The sequence below is a fragment of the Abrus precatorius genome, unplaced genomic scaffold (genome assembly GCF_003935025.1).
Source record: "Abrus precatorius isolate BTA unplaced genomic scaffold, Abrus_2018 Scaffold2, whole genome shotgun sequence".
NCBI classification, from domain to species: Eukaryota; Viridiplantae; Streptophyta; class Magnoliopsida; order Fabales; family Fabaceae; genus Abrus; species Abrus precatorius.
Window position 1 is genome coordinate 30,023,709 of NW_020874362.1, and position 17,223 is coordinate 30,040,931.

Sequence of the window (17,223 nt, forward strand, 5' to 3'; positions counted from 1 at the left end):
GCATAAACGAATTTGCTTTGTTGAAGTGAAAACAGAAATTTTCGCATGAATTAGAACGGATCTGGATCCATCTTTCTCCATAACTCTTTGCTTGGGGAAAGAGAGTATTTCCAGGCTCCTCGTGAAAGAGAATGACAAAAGGTGTTCAACTTATACTATAAAAAGCACTTACATACAGTCACGAGAATACAACAAAATTTAAAATTATAAGACAAAACATATAATTGCTATAAAATTAACACAACACAAAAATTGAAAGAGAATTGTTGTCTTAAATTAATGAACATGAACCATTCTGGAAATAATAAAAGGCTAATCTATTTTTGTGATATTTAAATTTGTATTGGAATAAAGTCTAGAAAATAAAAGAATATATATATATATATGCAGTTAGAATAATTTGAAGAGTTTGAATCGCACACACGTACAGCTACAACATAGACATACGTACAGCTACAACATAGACATGGCATGCTTCTTGTCATACTGGGGAAACACATCGATTTTCTGTCTTGGTCTTGCTCTGAACAAATTCAACAATGAATTTTACAACAGAATCTGGTCTTTCAACATGGGGAAGGTGACCACAATCGGGTATTTGGCGTATAATGGCATCAGGTAATTCACAGTGCAGTCGCTGAAAGAGTAAAAATTCACACGTCATCGCATTAGCAGGCAATAGCATATCCTAGATGTCAAATCCACTGAAACAAAATAAGAGAATTATTTCAAATTCATAATTTTTCAGCATGTCATATAATATCTTTCGTGTTTATTATCATATTTCATAGAGGATGAAGTGCTATGAACTAACTAACCACTGCAAGTTTATTGCTGATTATGCGATCATTCTCCCCCCAAATGATGAGTGTTTTCTGCTTTACCTGTTAAACAAATTCAACATCAAAACATCTTGATCAGTAGGGTGTCAAGCTTCTGGACTTTAAAAGGGTTTAAGATGCGCCTCATCTAAAGGTGTACTAGAAACAATTGAGGGGACAAATAAGGGAAAAAACTACTTCATTCTAGAATAAGGTACATCAAACAATTCTACTCCTGAATTCAATTGCTCTTTTTCAAGCATACAAACATGTTTTCAGACATTACAAGTACGTTATGGGAAGGAACACAGCACCTCATGGATTCATCAAAATGCATGTGATTCATAGGCAGATTATTACAAAGTATTCGTCCATGTTAAAAGGGTATCTATAGTCCAAATGCCTTAAAAGTAGAGTACAACAAATAAAACACCTATCAACTTGTAATGCTGCAAATACCTTTTTTATCTGGGAGGCAACATTATAACCACCGCTAGTCATAAAATCAACAGTAGCATCATCCCACCAAGGCAACAAACAATGCAAGCGGCCCACCTATATAAGATTATATGAAGACCACATTATCCAACTTTTTTCTGCAACATCTAAAGATAGCAGTAAATGAGTGCCATTTAAAATGCTGCACTCAATGTGGATGTCATATTTAAAAAACTATGTATCAGACTCTCAACAGCTTTATAACAAATATCTGATGTTTGGTCTCTGGGCTATCTTATAAACAAGAATGTGCTTCAGCTGATGATGGTGAGGTGTCAAAGTGTACATGTGCCAAATGGCACATTATGGACTTGAAAGTAAATGTGAAATAAACACACCACATTATTAAAGAAAGTGAAAGTTAGGATCTGGCTACTCACATTAGTCCAATCAAGGCTGGTACTGAAAGATATGTTTGTGAAGCTCAAATAGTTTGCATATAAGCGTAATGGAATGCTCTTCAATAAATATATCTGATTCAAAATAGAGCCTATGAGAAAAACATGCACCATTTAAGACATCAATAATCTCATCCTATCATTTTAATCACCAAAAAAGAAGTACAAAAAAATCTAGTGAAGAGATTAAACAAGCATTACTGAAGATATTATTGCACTTACAAGGTTTAGGTGGGAAAAAGGAGCAAAAATGGGATTATGAAGAATAATCAACAATATGAGATTAGGTTGACATGAGATGTATAATAATGCAAAGCACCAACAACTTTTTTATTTATACTAATAATCATGTCTTGTATTATTGTAGTACTACTAGTATGAGCTCAACCCAAAAAGTTTACTAACCTAATAAGTTCCAAACATAAATAACAATCCTCATATTTTAACACCCCCTCAAGCTAATGCTTACTTATCTTTTAAGTTTGTTATAAACAAGCGTGATTAAAGAAATTAAACTAAATAAGAAGTAGCATTCATAAACCATAAATGGGAAGGCAATTTGAGGATATTGGAGACACTGGAGAGACATACACAAGATAAGCATCAGCTGCACTTGGCTAATCTCTATAAGCACTCAGATACATCAAACAAGCATCATGACAGGGACTTATTTATTGAAGACAAAGGTCTTCTCTCAGAATATTGAGCCTGGCATTAGCAGTATGTGAACTTGTTTGGTTAAAACATTTGCTTCAGGAATTAAAATTTGATGATGGTAAGCTAAAGCAGCTAATATGTGACAATAAAGCTGTACTGGATATTTCTTCAAATCCAATGCTTCATGTGCAGGCCAAACTTATAAAACTGGACCACCACTTCATCTAAGGAAAAAATCTTATCAAAATGCATTGTTACTAGTTATGTCAAAATTAAAGATCAGTTGGTAAATGTCCTCACAAAAGCTCTATGAGGACCTTGAATTTATAATACTAGTGGCAAGCTTGGTTTATACAACTTATATGCTCTAACTTGAGGGAGTGTAGAAATAAAATCTATAAAAGAAGAGATTTTTTATTGTTGTGTCATATGATCACATGAGAATTGAATTTGTAATAAGGCTTAATTATATTTTTTATTATGATAAAAATAACAACCTTTGGAATTAGTCCTTAAAAATTTTGTTAAGATTTAGTTCATGATATTTTCAAAATGTTTGGAATTAATCTCTGCTGTCAATTGTCCTCTGTCAAGTGATGAATTAGATAACAGAGTTCTAGCTCATCATTATCATGTCATCATTATTTTTAATATTTTATTATTTAAAAATTAATATTTACAAAAAAAGTTCCTAAAAAATATTTATATTATTTTAAAAATTTAATATTTAATCTATCTTTAACCTCCCTCCCTACTATCATTCTCTCTCCTCTTTCACTATTTTGAAGGTCGTCTCTAAAGTTACAACAAGAAGTAATTCTATACATTTTAAAAATGTCAAAGACTAAATCTTAACAAAATAAAATAAAAAATTAAAGAATAATTTTAAAAAGTGCTACTTTTATAAGAACCAAAAATATAATTAAGTTTAATAATAATATCAAAAAAATTGCGCCTAACTTACTACTAAAAGCTAGCTTATAAATGAAGAACTACTGAAGCCCTTATAAAGAGTATTCTGATTTTCTTTCTAGTCAATGTGGAACCTCTTAACAAATAATATAATGAGGTACAATAGAATTAATCATAATTACAAAAGAATCAATTAAATTCCTAATTTATAATTATAAATCTAATCATATCCTTGATTATTATCAAATCCTTGATTGTTATCTAACACTCTCCCTCAAGTTAGAACATATCTATCATATGACCTAAGCTTGTTACAAGTATAGTCAACATCAGATTCTCTAGGGGATTTAGTGAATATTTTAGCCAATTAGTTACGAGAGTTGACAAATTCAATTGTGATTTCTCCAAAAAGAATCTTTTTTCTTATGAAATGACAATATATTTCTAAGTTTAGTTCATTTACAGAAGACTAGATTTGAGGCAATGTGAAGTGTAACTTGATTATCATATATAAGCTTAGTCTCCTGAATATCTCTTCATTTTAATTGTTGAAGTAGTTCTCTAAGCCATGTAAGTTCACATGCAGCAGCTGCTATAGCACAATATTTGGCTTCAGCACTGAACTGAGCAACTATGTTATGCTTTTTACTGCTCTAAGAAATCATATTTCCTCCAATTAGAACACAATATCTAGAAATAAATCTTCTATCTGATGATGATCCTGCCCAATCAGCATCAGAATTATGAGTGATTTTAGCAATTCCATTACATCACAAACATTATGATAAGAATCAATTCTATGAGCTACAATACCAACATGAGATGCAATCTAAAAAGCGCTATAAAAATATAGCAAACAACTTTGGATTAATCCTTCTAACAACTTAAACTGATGGGGACCCAAAAGGCAATGTTGGGCCAGAGGAAATGTTAGTCCAAGAAGCAGTTACACGGCCCAAAGAATGGCTTGTCTATGTGAGAAGAAAGAAGAAATCAGAAAATGACAAATAAAATGTTGTGCTGGCAGAGTTAGTTAGGGAGAAAGAATAATATTCCATTATTTAGGCACGATGAGACAGGGGTAGAATGTTATGTTGATTCTGTTCTTTCGCTATTGCAGGATAGAGCAGCGATTGCTCTATTAGGAGCCTAGCTCTGGGGTATTAGGAGATTTTGCTCTTCTAGTGCATTTTATTCCGTTCGTTTCCGTTACTTATTTTAAACAATATTCTCCCTATATTCACAGCCTTTTTTTGTTCCTGTTCCCTATATTTGTATTCGCGTTTGTGTGGTTTGCAACAGTGGTCCAACCTGCCGGATACTTGGGCGGTGGATGCCACCTAAGAAGAAAAAACAGACAAGGTCAATATCGGAATCAGCTGAGTCGGAGACTGGGGATTCAGTGATGGATTCTAGACTTGAGACTGTAGAAAGAGAACTTTCAGGAATGAGAATATCAATGGAGGCGATGCGTCTCCAGGCTCACGAACAGCAGAAAGCTATAGAGGCGATGAGAAAAGAGAATGTCAAGACCCAATCGAAGATCTTGGAAATGCTGTCAAAGAACTCAGAACGAAATAGCAGAGGTTTGGAGGATGAAGGTGAACGCTCCGAGAACCAGAAGAGTCCAGGTGGTGACTTACTGGAGGAGTCGCAAGGACGCAGTGGATCAGGTCTTAAGAAGTTACAAGGAGAAGCATTGGATGAATTTCGTCAGTCGGTTAAAAAGGTTGAACTACCCATGTTTAATGGAGATGACCCTGCAGGTTGGATTTCTAGGGCAGAGGTCTACTTCCAAGTTCAGGAGACTAGCGATCAAGTGCGTATCAATTTGGCACAACTATGTATGGAAGGGGGGACTATACATTTTTTCAACTCTTTGATGAATGAAGAAGAGGACATGACATGGAAACAATTTAAAAGAGCTTTGTTGGATAGATATGGAGGTTTGGCGGAGGGGAATGCATACGATCAATTGACAGCACTTCGTCAGGTTGGAGATGTCGAACAGTACATTAGAGACTTCGAATTTTTGACTGCACAGGTACCTAAAATTCCAGAGCAACAGTATTTTGCTTATTTCCTTCACGGCTTGAAGGAGGAGATTAGAAACAGGGTGAGAAGCCTGCACGCGTTGGGGACGCTTTCCAGAGCCCGCCTAATGAACGTGACGAGAGCAGTAGAGATGGAGTTGCAGGTGAAGGGCAAAACTGTAAATTCGTATGGAAAAGGAGACTCACGTGCCGGGTCACAGTGGTATACGAGATCCAACGTGAATGTCAATGCCAAGAACCCAATAAGGGGGGACCGAGGTGTAAAAGGCTACGGGTCTGGAAGCGGTACTAATGGGCCTGGCTCTAATCACAAAAAAGAATTTTTAGACAGATCCACAAATGGGCCAAAGGATAGAGGGGTTAAACATTTATCCTACAATGAATTGCTGGAACGTAAGCAAAAAGGTTTGTGCTTCAAGTGTGGAGGTGTGTATTCTCCCCAACACATATGTCCGGAGAAGCATTTGCGAATTATGTTAGCTGATGACGTGGAGATAGGAGAAAAAGACAACACATCTGAGGAACATTACGCGTCCGAAGAAGAAGAAGAACACGATGGGGAGTGCAGTGCACTCAGTCTGTTATTGTTATCGCAATCAAAAGGGGAACAACCCCAAACACTCAAATTGGAAGGTAGGATCCATGGAATTCCAGTATGTGTGCTCGTTGATAGTGGAGCAACGCATAATTTCATCTCTCGAAGGCTTGTTGAGGCGCTGGGATGGAGAAAAGTTTCCACAAAGAACATGCGGATTCTAATGGGAGATGGGCGAAGAACCGAAACAAATGGCATCTGTAAAGGGCTTAAGATGGAATTGGGGAGCATGCATTGCGTGGTGGATGCCTTGCTATTTGACCTTGAAGACATGGATATGATTTTAGGGATGTCTTGGTTAGCATCGTTGGGAGAGATGATAGTAGATTGGAAACTCCAAACAATGAAGATTAATGTAGGGGGTACCTTAGTGCTGTTACGAGGAGCGCAAGATGTGCGTTCGGCCCAGATGGCGTTAAAGGGTGTCGTGGTTGAAGATTTTGACTGGGGCGTTGGCGAAAGGATGGCGGCGAAAGATACTAACACCAAGGGAAAAGAATCAGAGTTGAGGCACCTGAACTCACAACAGAAGGAAGAGTTAGAAATAATTTTGAACAAATTTAAGGTTATTTTTCAAGAACCTAAAGGGCTTCCCCCTAAGAGGGCCCAATCCCACCGCATAACTCTTCTACCTGACCATGGTCCAGTAAATGTGCGTCCATATCGGGACGCATACCACCAGAAGGATGAAATAGAGAAGCAGGTCAGGGAATTATTAGAAAACGGAGTTATTCGTCCCAGCCAAAGTGCGTTTTCCAGCCCAGTTATATTGGTTCGTAAGAAGGATCAGTCGTGGCGCATGTGCGTAGACTACCGAGCATTGAATAAAGTGACAATTCCGGACAAATTTCCTATACCAGTGATAGAAGAGTTGTTGGATGAACTTCACGGGGCTAAATTCTTTTCGAAATTGGACCTTAAATCCGGATACCACCAGGTGCAAATGCAGGAGGAGGACATCCCAAAAACGGCCTTTAGGACGCACGAGGGACATTACGAATATCTCGTAATGCCCTTTGGACTAATGAATGCACCATCCACATTTCAGGCCCTGATGAACGACATATTTCATGGAAGGCTCAGAAGATATGTGCTGGTTTTCTTTGACGATATCTTAATTTACAGTCCGAGTTGGGAATCTCATTTAGAGCAATTAAAGGACGTATTGGAGGTTATGAGGACTCATCAGCTTTTTGCTAACAAAAAAAAAATGTTTGTTTGCTCAGAAAAGTGTTAAGTACCTAGGACACATCATTTCAAACCAAGGAGTAGCGGTAGATCCTGAAAAGGTACAAGGAGTGTTAAATTGGTCCAAACCTCGGAATGTTAAAGGAGTAAGGGGTTTTCTCGGCCTCACGGGATACTATAGAAAGTTTATTAGAGATTATGGGAAGGTGGCTAAACCATTAACAGAACTTACCAAAAAGGATTCGTTCAAATGGAATGAAGCAGCTCAAGGTGCCTTTGAAGAGCTAAAAAGGCGGATAACAACAGCCCCGGTGTTGGCATTGCCAAATTTTGATGAAGAGTTCACAGTGGAGTGTGATGCTTCTGGATTAGGAGTGGGGGCCATTCTTATGCAAAAGAAACATCCAATCGCGTTTTTTAGTAAGGCGTTGGGGGTGAAGAATCTAAGCAAGTCAGCATATGAAAAAGAGTTAATGGCCATCGCTTTGGCAGTTAATCATTGGCGGCCATATCTGCTGGGTAGGAAATTCGTGGTGACAACGGATCATAAGAGCCTAAAACAACTACTTCAACAAAAGGTGATCATGGGAAATCAGCAAAATTGGATGGTGAAACTCCTTGGCTATAATTTTGACATTGTGTACAAACCGGGAATTGAAAATAGAGGGGCAGATGCCTTATCAAGGAAGGAAGAGACCGGAGAAATACGACTGTTAACATATTATCCATTGTGGTTAGATATCCAAGAAGTTATTGCAGAGGTGCATGAAGATGATAGGCTAAAGGAGATTATTGAGCATTTGAAAGCAGGGAGAGAGGATCATACGGGGTTCAGCTACAAACAAGGTATCTTGTTTTATAAAGATAGGCTAGTTATTTCAGAGAAGTCTCCTTGGGTCTCAAAGCTATTGGAAGAATATCATTCAACACCTCAAGGAGGGCATTCGGGGTATTATAGAACGTATCGGAGGATGGCAGCCAACCTGTATTGGAGAGGAATGAAAAACACTATACAACAGCATGTGAGATCATGTGATACATGCCAACGACAAAAATATCTAGCCACATCACCAGGGGGTTTGTTGCAGCCATTGACCATACCGGAAAGAATTTGGGAGGATGTTTCAATGGATTTTATAACGGGGCTGCCTCGATCTAAGGGCTATGAAGCTGTTTTTGTAGTGGTGGATAGATTATCTAAATACAGTCATTTCATCCCTTTGAAACACCCATATACTGCAAAGGTGCTAGCTGAGGTGTTTGTGCGTGAAATAGTGCGGTTACATGGAGTACCCAAGTCAATTGTGAGTGACAGAGACCCCATCTTTATGAGTCAATTCTGGAAGGAGTTCTTTAGACTACACGGAACTACTTTAAGCATGAGCACGGCCTACCATCCGCAAACGGATGGTCAAACCGAGGTGATTAATAGGTGTTTGGAGACTTACTTGCGTTGTTTTATAACAGATCAGCCTAAAGAGTGGGTTCATTGGCTTCCGTGGGCTGAATATTGGTATAATACCACATTTCATGCCTCCACTCAAGTCACTCCTTTCGAAGTGGTATATGGTAGGAAACCCCCTTCTTTAATCCGGGGAACTCAAGGAGAAATAAGGGTTGAGGCAGTACAGAAGGAACAATGGGAACGTGATGAAGCTTTGAAACAGCTGAGAGAACAATTGCAGAAGGCACAAGAACGCATGAAAGTTCAAGCAGATCTCAAACGACAGGAATGAAGTTTTGACATAGGGGAATGGGTGTTCTTGAAGCTAAAACCTCACAGGCAGAAGTCAGTTCATACAAGAATCAATCCCAAGCTCTCAGCAAGGTACTACGGTCCATTTGAAGTAATTGGTAAGGTGGGGGCAGTAGCTTATCGTCTAAAGTTACCAGAAACAAGCAGGATACACCCAGTTTTTCACGTATCATTACTTAAAAGGGCAGTAGGGAACTACAGAGTGCAACCTGAACTACCTGCAGGTCTAGGGGAAACAGGAGAAGACATTTGGACTCCTGAGACTGTGTTGGCTTCAAGGGTGATTGATAAACATGGTGAAAAGGTGAGACAGTGGTTGATTCAGTGGACAGACAAACCAGTAGAAGAGGCTACGTGGGAGAATGCAACTGACATCCGGAGTCAATTTCCACATCTACATCTTGAGGACAAGATTCTTTTTGATGGAGGGGGAAATGATGGGGACCCAAAAGGCAATGTTGGGCCAGAGGAAATGTTAGTCCAAGAAGCAGTTACACGGCCCAAAAAATGGCTTGTTTATGTGAGAAGAAAGAAGAAATCAGAAAATGACAAATAAAATGTTGTGCTGGCAGAGTTAGTTAGGGAGAAAGAATAATATTCCATTATTTAGGCACGATGAGACAGGGGTAGAATGTTATGTTGATTCTGTTCTTTCGCTATTGCAAGATAGAGCAGCGATTGCTCTATTAGGAGCCTAGCTCTGGGGTATTAGGAGATTTTGCTCTTCTAGTGCATTTTATTCCGTTCGTTTCCGTTACTTATTTTAAACAATATTCTCCCTATATTCGCAGCCTTTTTTTGTTCCTGTTCCCTATATTTGTATTCGCGTTTGTGTGGTTTGCAACATAAACCTTCCTATGTGGCTTGAGCTTAACATTGATCCAATCACCAACATTAAGTGTGATGTCCCGTTGATGAACATCAGCATTTTTTTCATAGAACTCAATTAAGGAGAAGTCCACCAGCACCTTAAAAACAGATTCTATCATGGTTTCCCTAGATAGATAATGTGTAATCATAGGCAGGGGGCACCCATATATTGTTCAAAGATGTGTTGTACCAAAATTCAGCCCATGGAATCCACAAAAGCCAATGCTTTGATCACCTAGAAATGAAGCTCCTCAAATAATTTTCCAAGTGACGATTGACCAACTCAGCTTGGTCATCCTTTTGAGGATGATCAGAGGTGTTCATTCTTAACTAATAGGGCCCACCAGATTGTAAAAAATGATCAGGTGTCGAGTCAGCAGAAAGAGAGGCCAAGAATTTGGGGGAAGTATTCAAGGAAAAGGAAAGTAAGGTTGAGGGTAAGTAAGTTAGTTACAGGAGGATGAGGTGCCGTTATTTTAGGAATACTCACATAGAATGAGTAGTTGTGAACATCCCTTTTGAATTGAAACAATACATCAAGTATTCTATTCCATTTACTTGGGTTTTATTTCTGAGAATTTCCTTTTATGGGCATTTCCATTTTAATTTGGTCTTTGCCTCAGTCAAATAGCGTCATGTGATCAAGGTACCCGACTTTACCTAGTGAGATAAGGCTTTTGTAGTTGTTGTTTTCTTTTCAGTTACATATTTCTAATTTGGGAATCCTAACACTTTGGTGTCTTCCTTGCCAGACCAGTAGATGGGGGAATTTTGGTTCATCACCTGCGTTGAGAAGTCATCCTCCCTGACCAAACATCCAGTTTTCCTTGCTTGCACAAAATGCTCAAGAAAAGAAAAGAATAGTCCAAAAAGCTGCCTTTAACATATGTACAGCAGAGGAGAAAAAAGGAAATGGGCTGATAAATCATAGATTCATACATTTGTGTGAGAGAAGGGGGAGAAATGTTGTTCTGAACAAAGAGGAAGAGTGAATTGTACAAGTAGTAGCAGTGAATTGAAGAGGAAAATTCTACACTGGTAACACAGTCAAGAAAATGTGTTAAGGAGGAGCAGGAAAAGAGTGGTTTGGAGGGGGTTGACAATTTCTTTTTTTTTTTCCTTTTAGTTCATTATATTCCATTTCTGTGGAACAGGACATAGTCACTAATGATGATTTCAGCATCCATCAATTTCGAATTAAGTCAACAGTTCTTTATTTTTTGTCAAAATACCTAATGGCTCATTCCAGGGGGCCAATGAGCCATCCAATATCAATTCGTTACACTCTGGCTTACAAGATGGCAGAACAAGAGTATGATGTCAAAAAAAAAACAAAAGATGTCATTTCCAAAAACCAAAGGTCATGCTAAGAAATGGTATAGCTACTTAGGGGTTGTTTGGAAATGGAGATTTTTGAGGGAATGGTAGGGGAGGGCAAATTTTTTATTTTAAATAAATATATATGAAATTAATATATTTTTAAAATAAAATTTATAAATTAATATATTAACATAAACTTAATATATTAATCATGCATTTATCATCATAAATAATCTAAAATTCTCTTAATTTAAAATTAAAAAATATATCCTTCCTTTTTTTACCCTCAAAAAACCTTCTCCCAAACATATCTTTAAGGTATCATGAGGAGCCAAAAATAAAATGATCAATGAATTATGTCAAACAATTTTCTAGAAACAAAATATGGAATAATATTCTAGATAACTAAACATACGCATGAATTTATCTAGCTCGGGCAATTAGAACAATGGTATAGATAGAGGACATAAATTTATAGATAATTGCTCATGACATGTGGCTAAGGGCCAAAAGTCAAGGCTTTGTGAAGTATGTGCTATACTCACCCCAGCATATGCTATTACTCTAGGTAGAGTTGCTAGGTTTCCTGTTCCTTCTGCATATACACTAGCATCAATCAAAACAAGTTTTTCCACCTGAAATAAATAACTTCAAAATAAATGCATAGATATCACCAGTCACTTGATAGAACTGTTTTTCAATGAAGAATTTCATCACAAAATAGGCTAAAAACTCGGAAGATAAATTATTGGATAGCACATACAGCTTCTGGATAATTGACTGCAAAGTCAATGGCAACTGCAGCACCAAGACTTGGACCAACCAATATCATTTCCTTTTTGATGTAGGACCTCCAAAACTGGTAGATAAATTCAAGTCACCCTCAACACATTGTAAAACAATTGGAAGCAAGAGAAAGGAGTGTTGAGAGAAATTTGTCAATCCGTGGAGACAACCATTTCTATAGGAGATAGACTGATGAACAAGTCAAAGCCCATAATATAAATGTTTTCTTACTACAATTCACACAGTTTGAAAACAAAGGATATTATGATAACAATTTAACAAACATAAATTTTTAATTGGCTCTCGCTAACCAATGCCCAAAGGGCCCTAGTTCAGGAATCAATAAAAGTATGTTTTTATTAGAGAAATCATGTTGGAGATGCATTAAAAATCATAAGGATAGTTCATTATTACACTATAATTATTAAAAAGAAAAAAAACACCTTTTATTCCCAAACTGCTCTTATAGCACTAGTTAGCATTTTCCTTTAGAATTATATACAACTTTATAATGGCCACACTGGCAAAAAAGCTGTCAAAGTTTCAATGCAAAGTCGAGGATCCAAAAGATGCATTAACTAACACATTAGTACCTGATAGAAGTGATCACGCTTTGATACCACATCACATGAAGGAAGTTTTCCTAATAGATACAAGAAGAGAAAGAAAAAAATGAATAACTAAAATGAAGAAGGACATGAATGAACATAACATAGGAAAAGTAATAATGCAAACCTAAATCCGAGAAACCCCAGCCAAGAATGTCAATGGCCCATGTCTCAAAACCAGCTTCCTCAAGCAATGGATATGTGTATCTCCATTCTAAACATGAGCTGAACAATGAGAAGTAACAAAACCTTGTAATAATAATGGTAATTAATGTTAGTTAATAGTAGTTGTTATTCCGTTTTCAGTTTTTCATTCTCATGCCTGTATAATAAAGACTTCATCTGTTAATAATAATATCATCTCATTCTTATCAAATCCTATTATGGTATCAGCTTAATCTCTCTAAAGCTTTGATGCTTCCTTTAGCAAACTAGTTGCTCCCTTCATGACAAATTCGTATCCATACTCTGTTCAAGATACACAGTATCCCTCCAATCTTCTCTACATTCATCGTAATGAAAATCCATCCTCCATTGTTCAACCTATTCTATCAAAAACCAATTATCACAATTGGGCAAGAGCCATGAACATGAGTCTTCTCACCAAGATCAAGGTCAACTTCTTGGATGGATCCATCTTTGAACCCACCAAAGATCATCCAATTTACCCTTTCTAGCAACACTACAATACTCTACATATTTCTCTTCTTACAAAAGAATTTCTCCTATAAGAGTGAGTCCTCCTGATGGGAGCTATCTTTCTGCCCCATGTTCAAGAAATATATATTTCTCTTCTTCCTTTGAGCTTTTTTATGTTCTTTATTTGCCCACATTTCAATTCAATCTTATTCCAGTTACCAAATTAACCTTCAATCTTGCTCACAAATTTACTTTCATCAATTGATGCAGCTAGAGTTGAAGGGGGATTATATTTTCTAACTGAACCCATGCCACTCTCACCATCTCTTCAAGATAATTATGTTTCTACATCTAAGTGTAACATTGTTAATAGCAAATCTAGTCTTTGTCATTGTAGGTTGAGACACCCCTCAGCTGATAGAATTATTCTTTTAAAACAACAATTTCCTTTCATTGCTTGTAATAAAAATGATGTTTGAGATATTTGTTATTTTTCCAAACAAAGAAAGATGTCATTTCCTTTAAGTAGTACCTGTTCTTCTACTAGTTTTGAATTAATACATTCTGATATACAGGGCCCTATGTCCATTTTCTCTTTACATGGACATTTTTATTTTCTTCCCATTGTTGATGATTATTTTAGGCAAACCTGGATATATCTATTAAAAAAAAATCTCACGTTCGATCTGTTTTTCAAACTTTTTTCTGTTTAGTTGAACTTAATTCAATGCAAAGATTAAGACCATACAAACTGATGATGGAAAGGAGTTTAATATGTCTAACTTTTATAATATGAAAGGTACATTCATCAAACTATTTGTGTTGAAAGCCCACAACAGAATTTTGTTGTAGAAAGAAAACACTAACACCTTATGAATGTTAAGTGTGCTTTCATGTTTCAGGCTAATTTACCTAAAACCTTTAGGTCTTATGCAATTGCTCAGTCTGTGTTCTTAATTAACAGGATTCTTACACCCATGTTGAATAACAGAAGTCCTTATGAAGTAATTTATGGAAACCACCTGATTATCCTTCTTAAAGGTGTTTGGTGCTTTTTGTTATGCATCTACCCTCAAAGGTCATAAAACTAAGCTTGATCCTTGAGACCAGAAATGCATCTTTCTTGGTTTCAAACATGGCGTAAAAGGTTAAATGCTGTTTGATATGAAAACTAGAGAAGTTTTCCTATCCAGAAAAGTTTTATTTTATAAAAACATTTTTTCCTTTTCATACTACCACACAATCTATTGATGATTTTGCTGGTCATGAAATCTGTTTTCTTGCTTTCCATTTCACTTAAACAATTATACTCCTATTGTTACTCTTCAGCATGGCACTTGTACTTGATGTAATATAGGACCTACTGCTATAGAAGCACAACAACACACACGACAGCATATTGACAACACCAACCAAATTAGATGCTCACCAGAACTAAGAAACTACCAAGTCATTTTCAGAACTATCATAATAGTTTATCTTTCACCATTAATTCTTCCAATGTTCAAAAAGAAATTGGTACTATCTATCCCTTATCTTCTGTTATATCATATGGCAAGTTGTCTCTTCCTAATCCTATAAGTGCTTTACTTTAAATATCACATGTATGACTAAACCTAAATCCTATTCACAAGCTATAAAACATGATTGTTGGAAACAAGCACTGAAAGTTGACCTTGCCTCTTTAGAAAGAAGTAACACTTGGATAATTGGTGATTTTCCCCCAAATAAGAATCCCATCAACTGCAAATGGATTTATAAAATAAAATACAAAGTCGATGACACTATTGACAAGTAAAAGGCCTATCTTTTAGCCAAGGGATACACTCAAGTAGAAGGAATCGACTACCTCAACACTTTCTCATCAGTAGCAAAAATGACTACACTTAGGATGATACTGGCTGTTGCAACTGCAAAGGAATGGTATCTTCATCAACTAGATGTAGATAATGCTTTTCTATATGGCAAATTGGATGAAGAAATATACATGACTCTTCCACAAGGAGTTTTCTCGACCAAACCTAGTCAATCTTGTCTTCTGAAGAAATTCATCTATGGCTTAAAACAAGCCAGCTGATGGCAGTTCTCTACCCTCTCAGCTGTTTTAATATCTATGGGATATTAACAAAGTTCCGTTGATCCTACACTATACACTAAAAGCACCTCCTCTTCATTCACAGCATTGTTAATTTACGTTGATGATATCCTTCTTACTAGAAATGACGTCTCAGAAATAAAATCTATATGATCTTCACTCATGCTTTAGAATTAAAGACATTGTGTGTACTTAGGCAACTCTCTCATCTGGAAATCAAAGAAGCATACTACCAGTGCTAGATCATCCTCTGAAGCAACAGAGCTTTAGCAGCCACTGTTTGTGAAGTTCAATGGCTCAGTTACCTTCTTAAAGACTTTAACACACATTCATCATCAGTTGTTCTTCTCTATTGTGACAATCAATCTGCCATACACTTTGCTCTGAATCCTTCATTCCATGAAAGGACCAAACGCATAGAACTTGATTGTCATGTTGTTAGAGAAAAGCTCAAAGATGGTCTCATTCATTTACTTCCTATATCATCGAAGTTACAAATTCCTAACATTTGTACCAAAGCTCTTAGTCCTACACCTTTTCTCAGCATTCAATCCAATCCGGGAATATATGATACACATTCTCCAGCTTGCCAGTGGGTAACAGACCCTTGTAATAATAACAGTAGTTAGTGTGTTAGTTAATAGTCAGTCGTCATTCAGTTATCGGTTTTTCACTCTCATTCGTGTATATAGACTTTATCAGTTAATAATAATATCGTCCCATTCTTGTCAAATCCTATTAAGAAGGAGAGAAATGAAATGCAGAGGTAAATTCAGCATAATAAAAATACAAATGCAAACTAATTATATCTCTTGAATTGCATGTTTTGAGTACCTGTCAAAACCATGTAGAAGGACAACCGGGCTTGCATTATGCTGCATCAATGGCTTCACACAACTACTCATGATGGGATTCTCAGAGAACTTAACCTGATTGGGTCATATGGAATGAATCAATAATTTATGAGCAATCAAAAATTAATATGTTAACTTCAGCTTAATAGTAAATTTTTACTAAAAAAATAATATTAATATAATTTAGATTTTTTTAATTAAAAAATTATCATTTTTAATTGTTTAAATTCACTTCTAAGAAACAGTTAACATTTTTTTTTTTAAATATTAGAAATGAGAACTATTGGAGAGCAGAAGAAAAAATGATTCTGTCGATTCAAGACGGAAGTAAGTGTTATTATTCTAAAATGTCTATTGTAATTTTTCATTTAATTTTTTTTTATTTAAATATTATTATTATATTCATTTATATTATTATATAAAAATTATTTACGAGGATTCACCCATTCAAGTGTCTCTTTTCTTTATACAAGGCTCTCTCTCTCTATTATAACAATATAAATAATCACTTAACAAATTCAAACTGGATGATAGCTGACATAATGAATGTAAAATTACAGAAAGAAACAGTTTGAAAGAAATAATATACAGAGACGGGAAGTCTCTGAATCCGCGTAGCGAGGCTTCGAGCAAAAGGGTCATTGATTTTGTTGACTTCATTGGGAAGGAATGAAGGGAATGCATCGGCTTCAGCCACAAGCTTGAGTTTGGTGGTGGAAGGAAAAGGAAAGCATGTTAATGTTAGTACCATTGGAAAGATGTTGGAATTGAAACAACAGATTGGGAGAGTGGGAAAGGAAGCGGCTAAGGTGAATTGAAAGGTGGCATGTGTGAGTGTTAGTAACTGCCAGTGTCACTCAGTGTTTCGTTTGTCATTATCAGCAACCTATCTCACGCCATTTTGCGCGCGTGACTTTTACACGCTACCTTTTCAAATATGCTACAAGCCTCTTTTTTTCTTTAGGATAACGTTAGAGTAAAGCTACCAAAATGATTAATTCGGTCAAATTAGAGAATTTTGGTTATAAATTGTGGCTCTGAATTAGTTTTATATTTTTTTTTCTTATTCAAATATTTTTAATCAAATTCAGATTCATTTGTCTTTTTCTTTACCACAAAAGATTCATCTGTTTAAACTTTTATTTTAAACCATAAACCATAACTGGTTCTGT

General features: G+C 36.2%; 1 protein-coding gene across 4 annotated transcripts; it reads right to left on the reverse strand.

Annotated features, from left to right (window-relative positions):
• Positions 1-209: 209 nt before the first annotated feature.
• LOC113858797 (uncharacterized hydrolase YugF-like) lies at positions 210-16,856 on the reverse strand. Of its 4 annotated transcripts, none has more exons than XM_027491550.1 (10): positions 16,641-16,856; positions 16,032-16,126; positions 12,591-12,688; positions 12,449-12,498; positions 11,833-11,928; positions 11,615-11,704; positions 1,700-1,792; positions 1,281-1,376; positions 819-884; positions 210-637 (listed from the first exon to the last, which is right to left on the reverse strand). In XM_027491550.1, exons 1-10 carry the CDS (start codon positions 16,800-16,802, stop codon positions 482-484), a joined length of 1,002 nt encoding a protein of 333 aa, XP_027347351.1. In that variant the 5' UTR covers positions 16,803-16,856; the 3' UTR covers positions 210-481. The 4 variants fall into 4 exon arrangements, with proteins under 4 accessions (XP_027347351.1, XP_027347350.1, XP_027347353.1 ...); XM_027491549.1 differs by having other exon boundaries at positions 256-637; positions 12,591-12,712; XM_027491552.1 differs by having other exon boundaries at positions 258-704; positions 16,641-16,839.
• Positions 16,857-17,223: the final 367 nt, after the last annotated feature.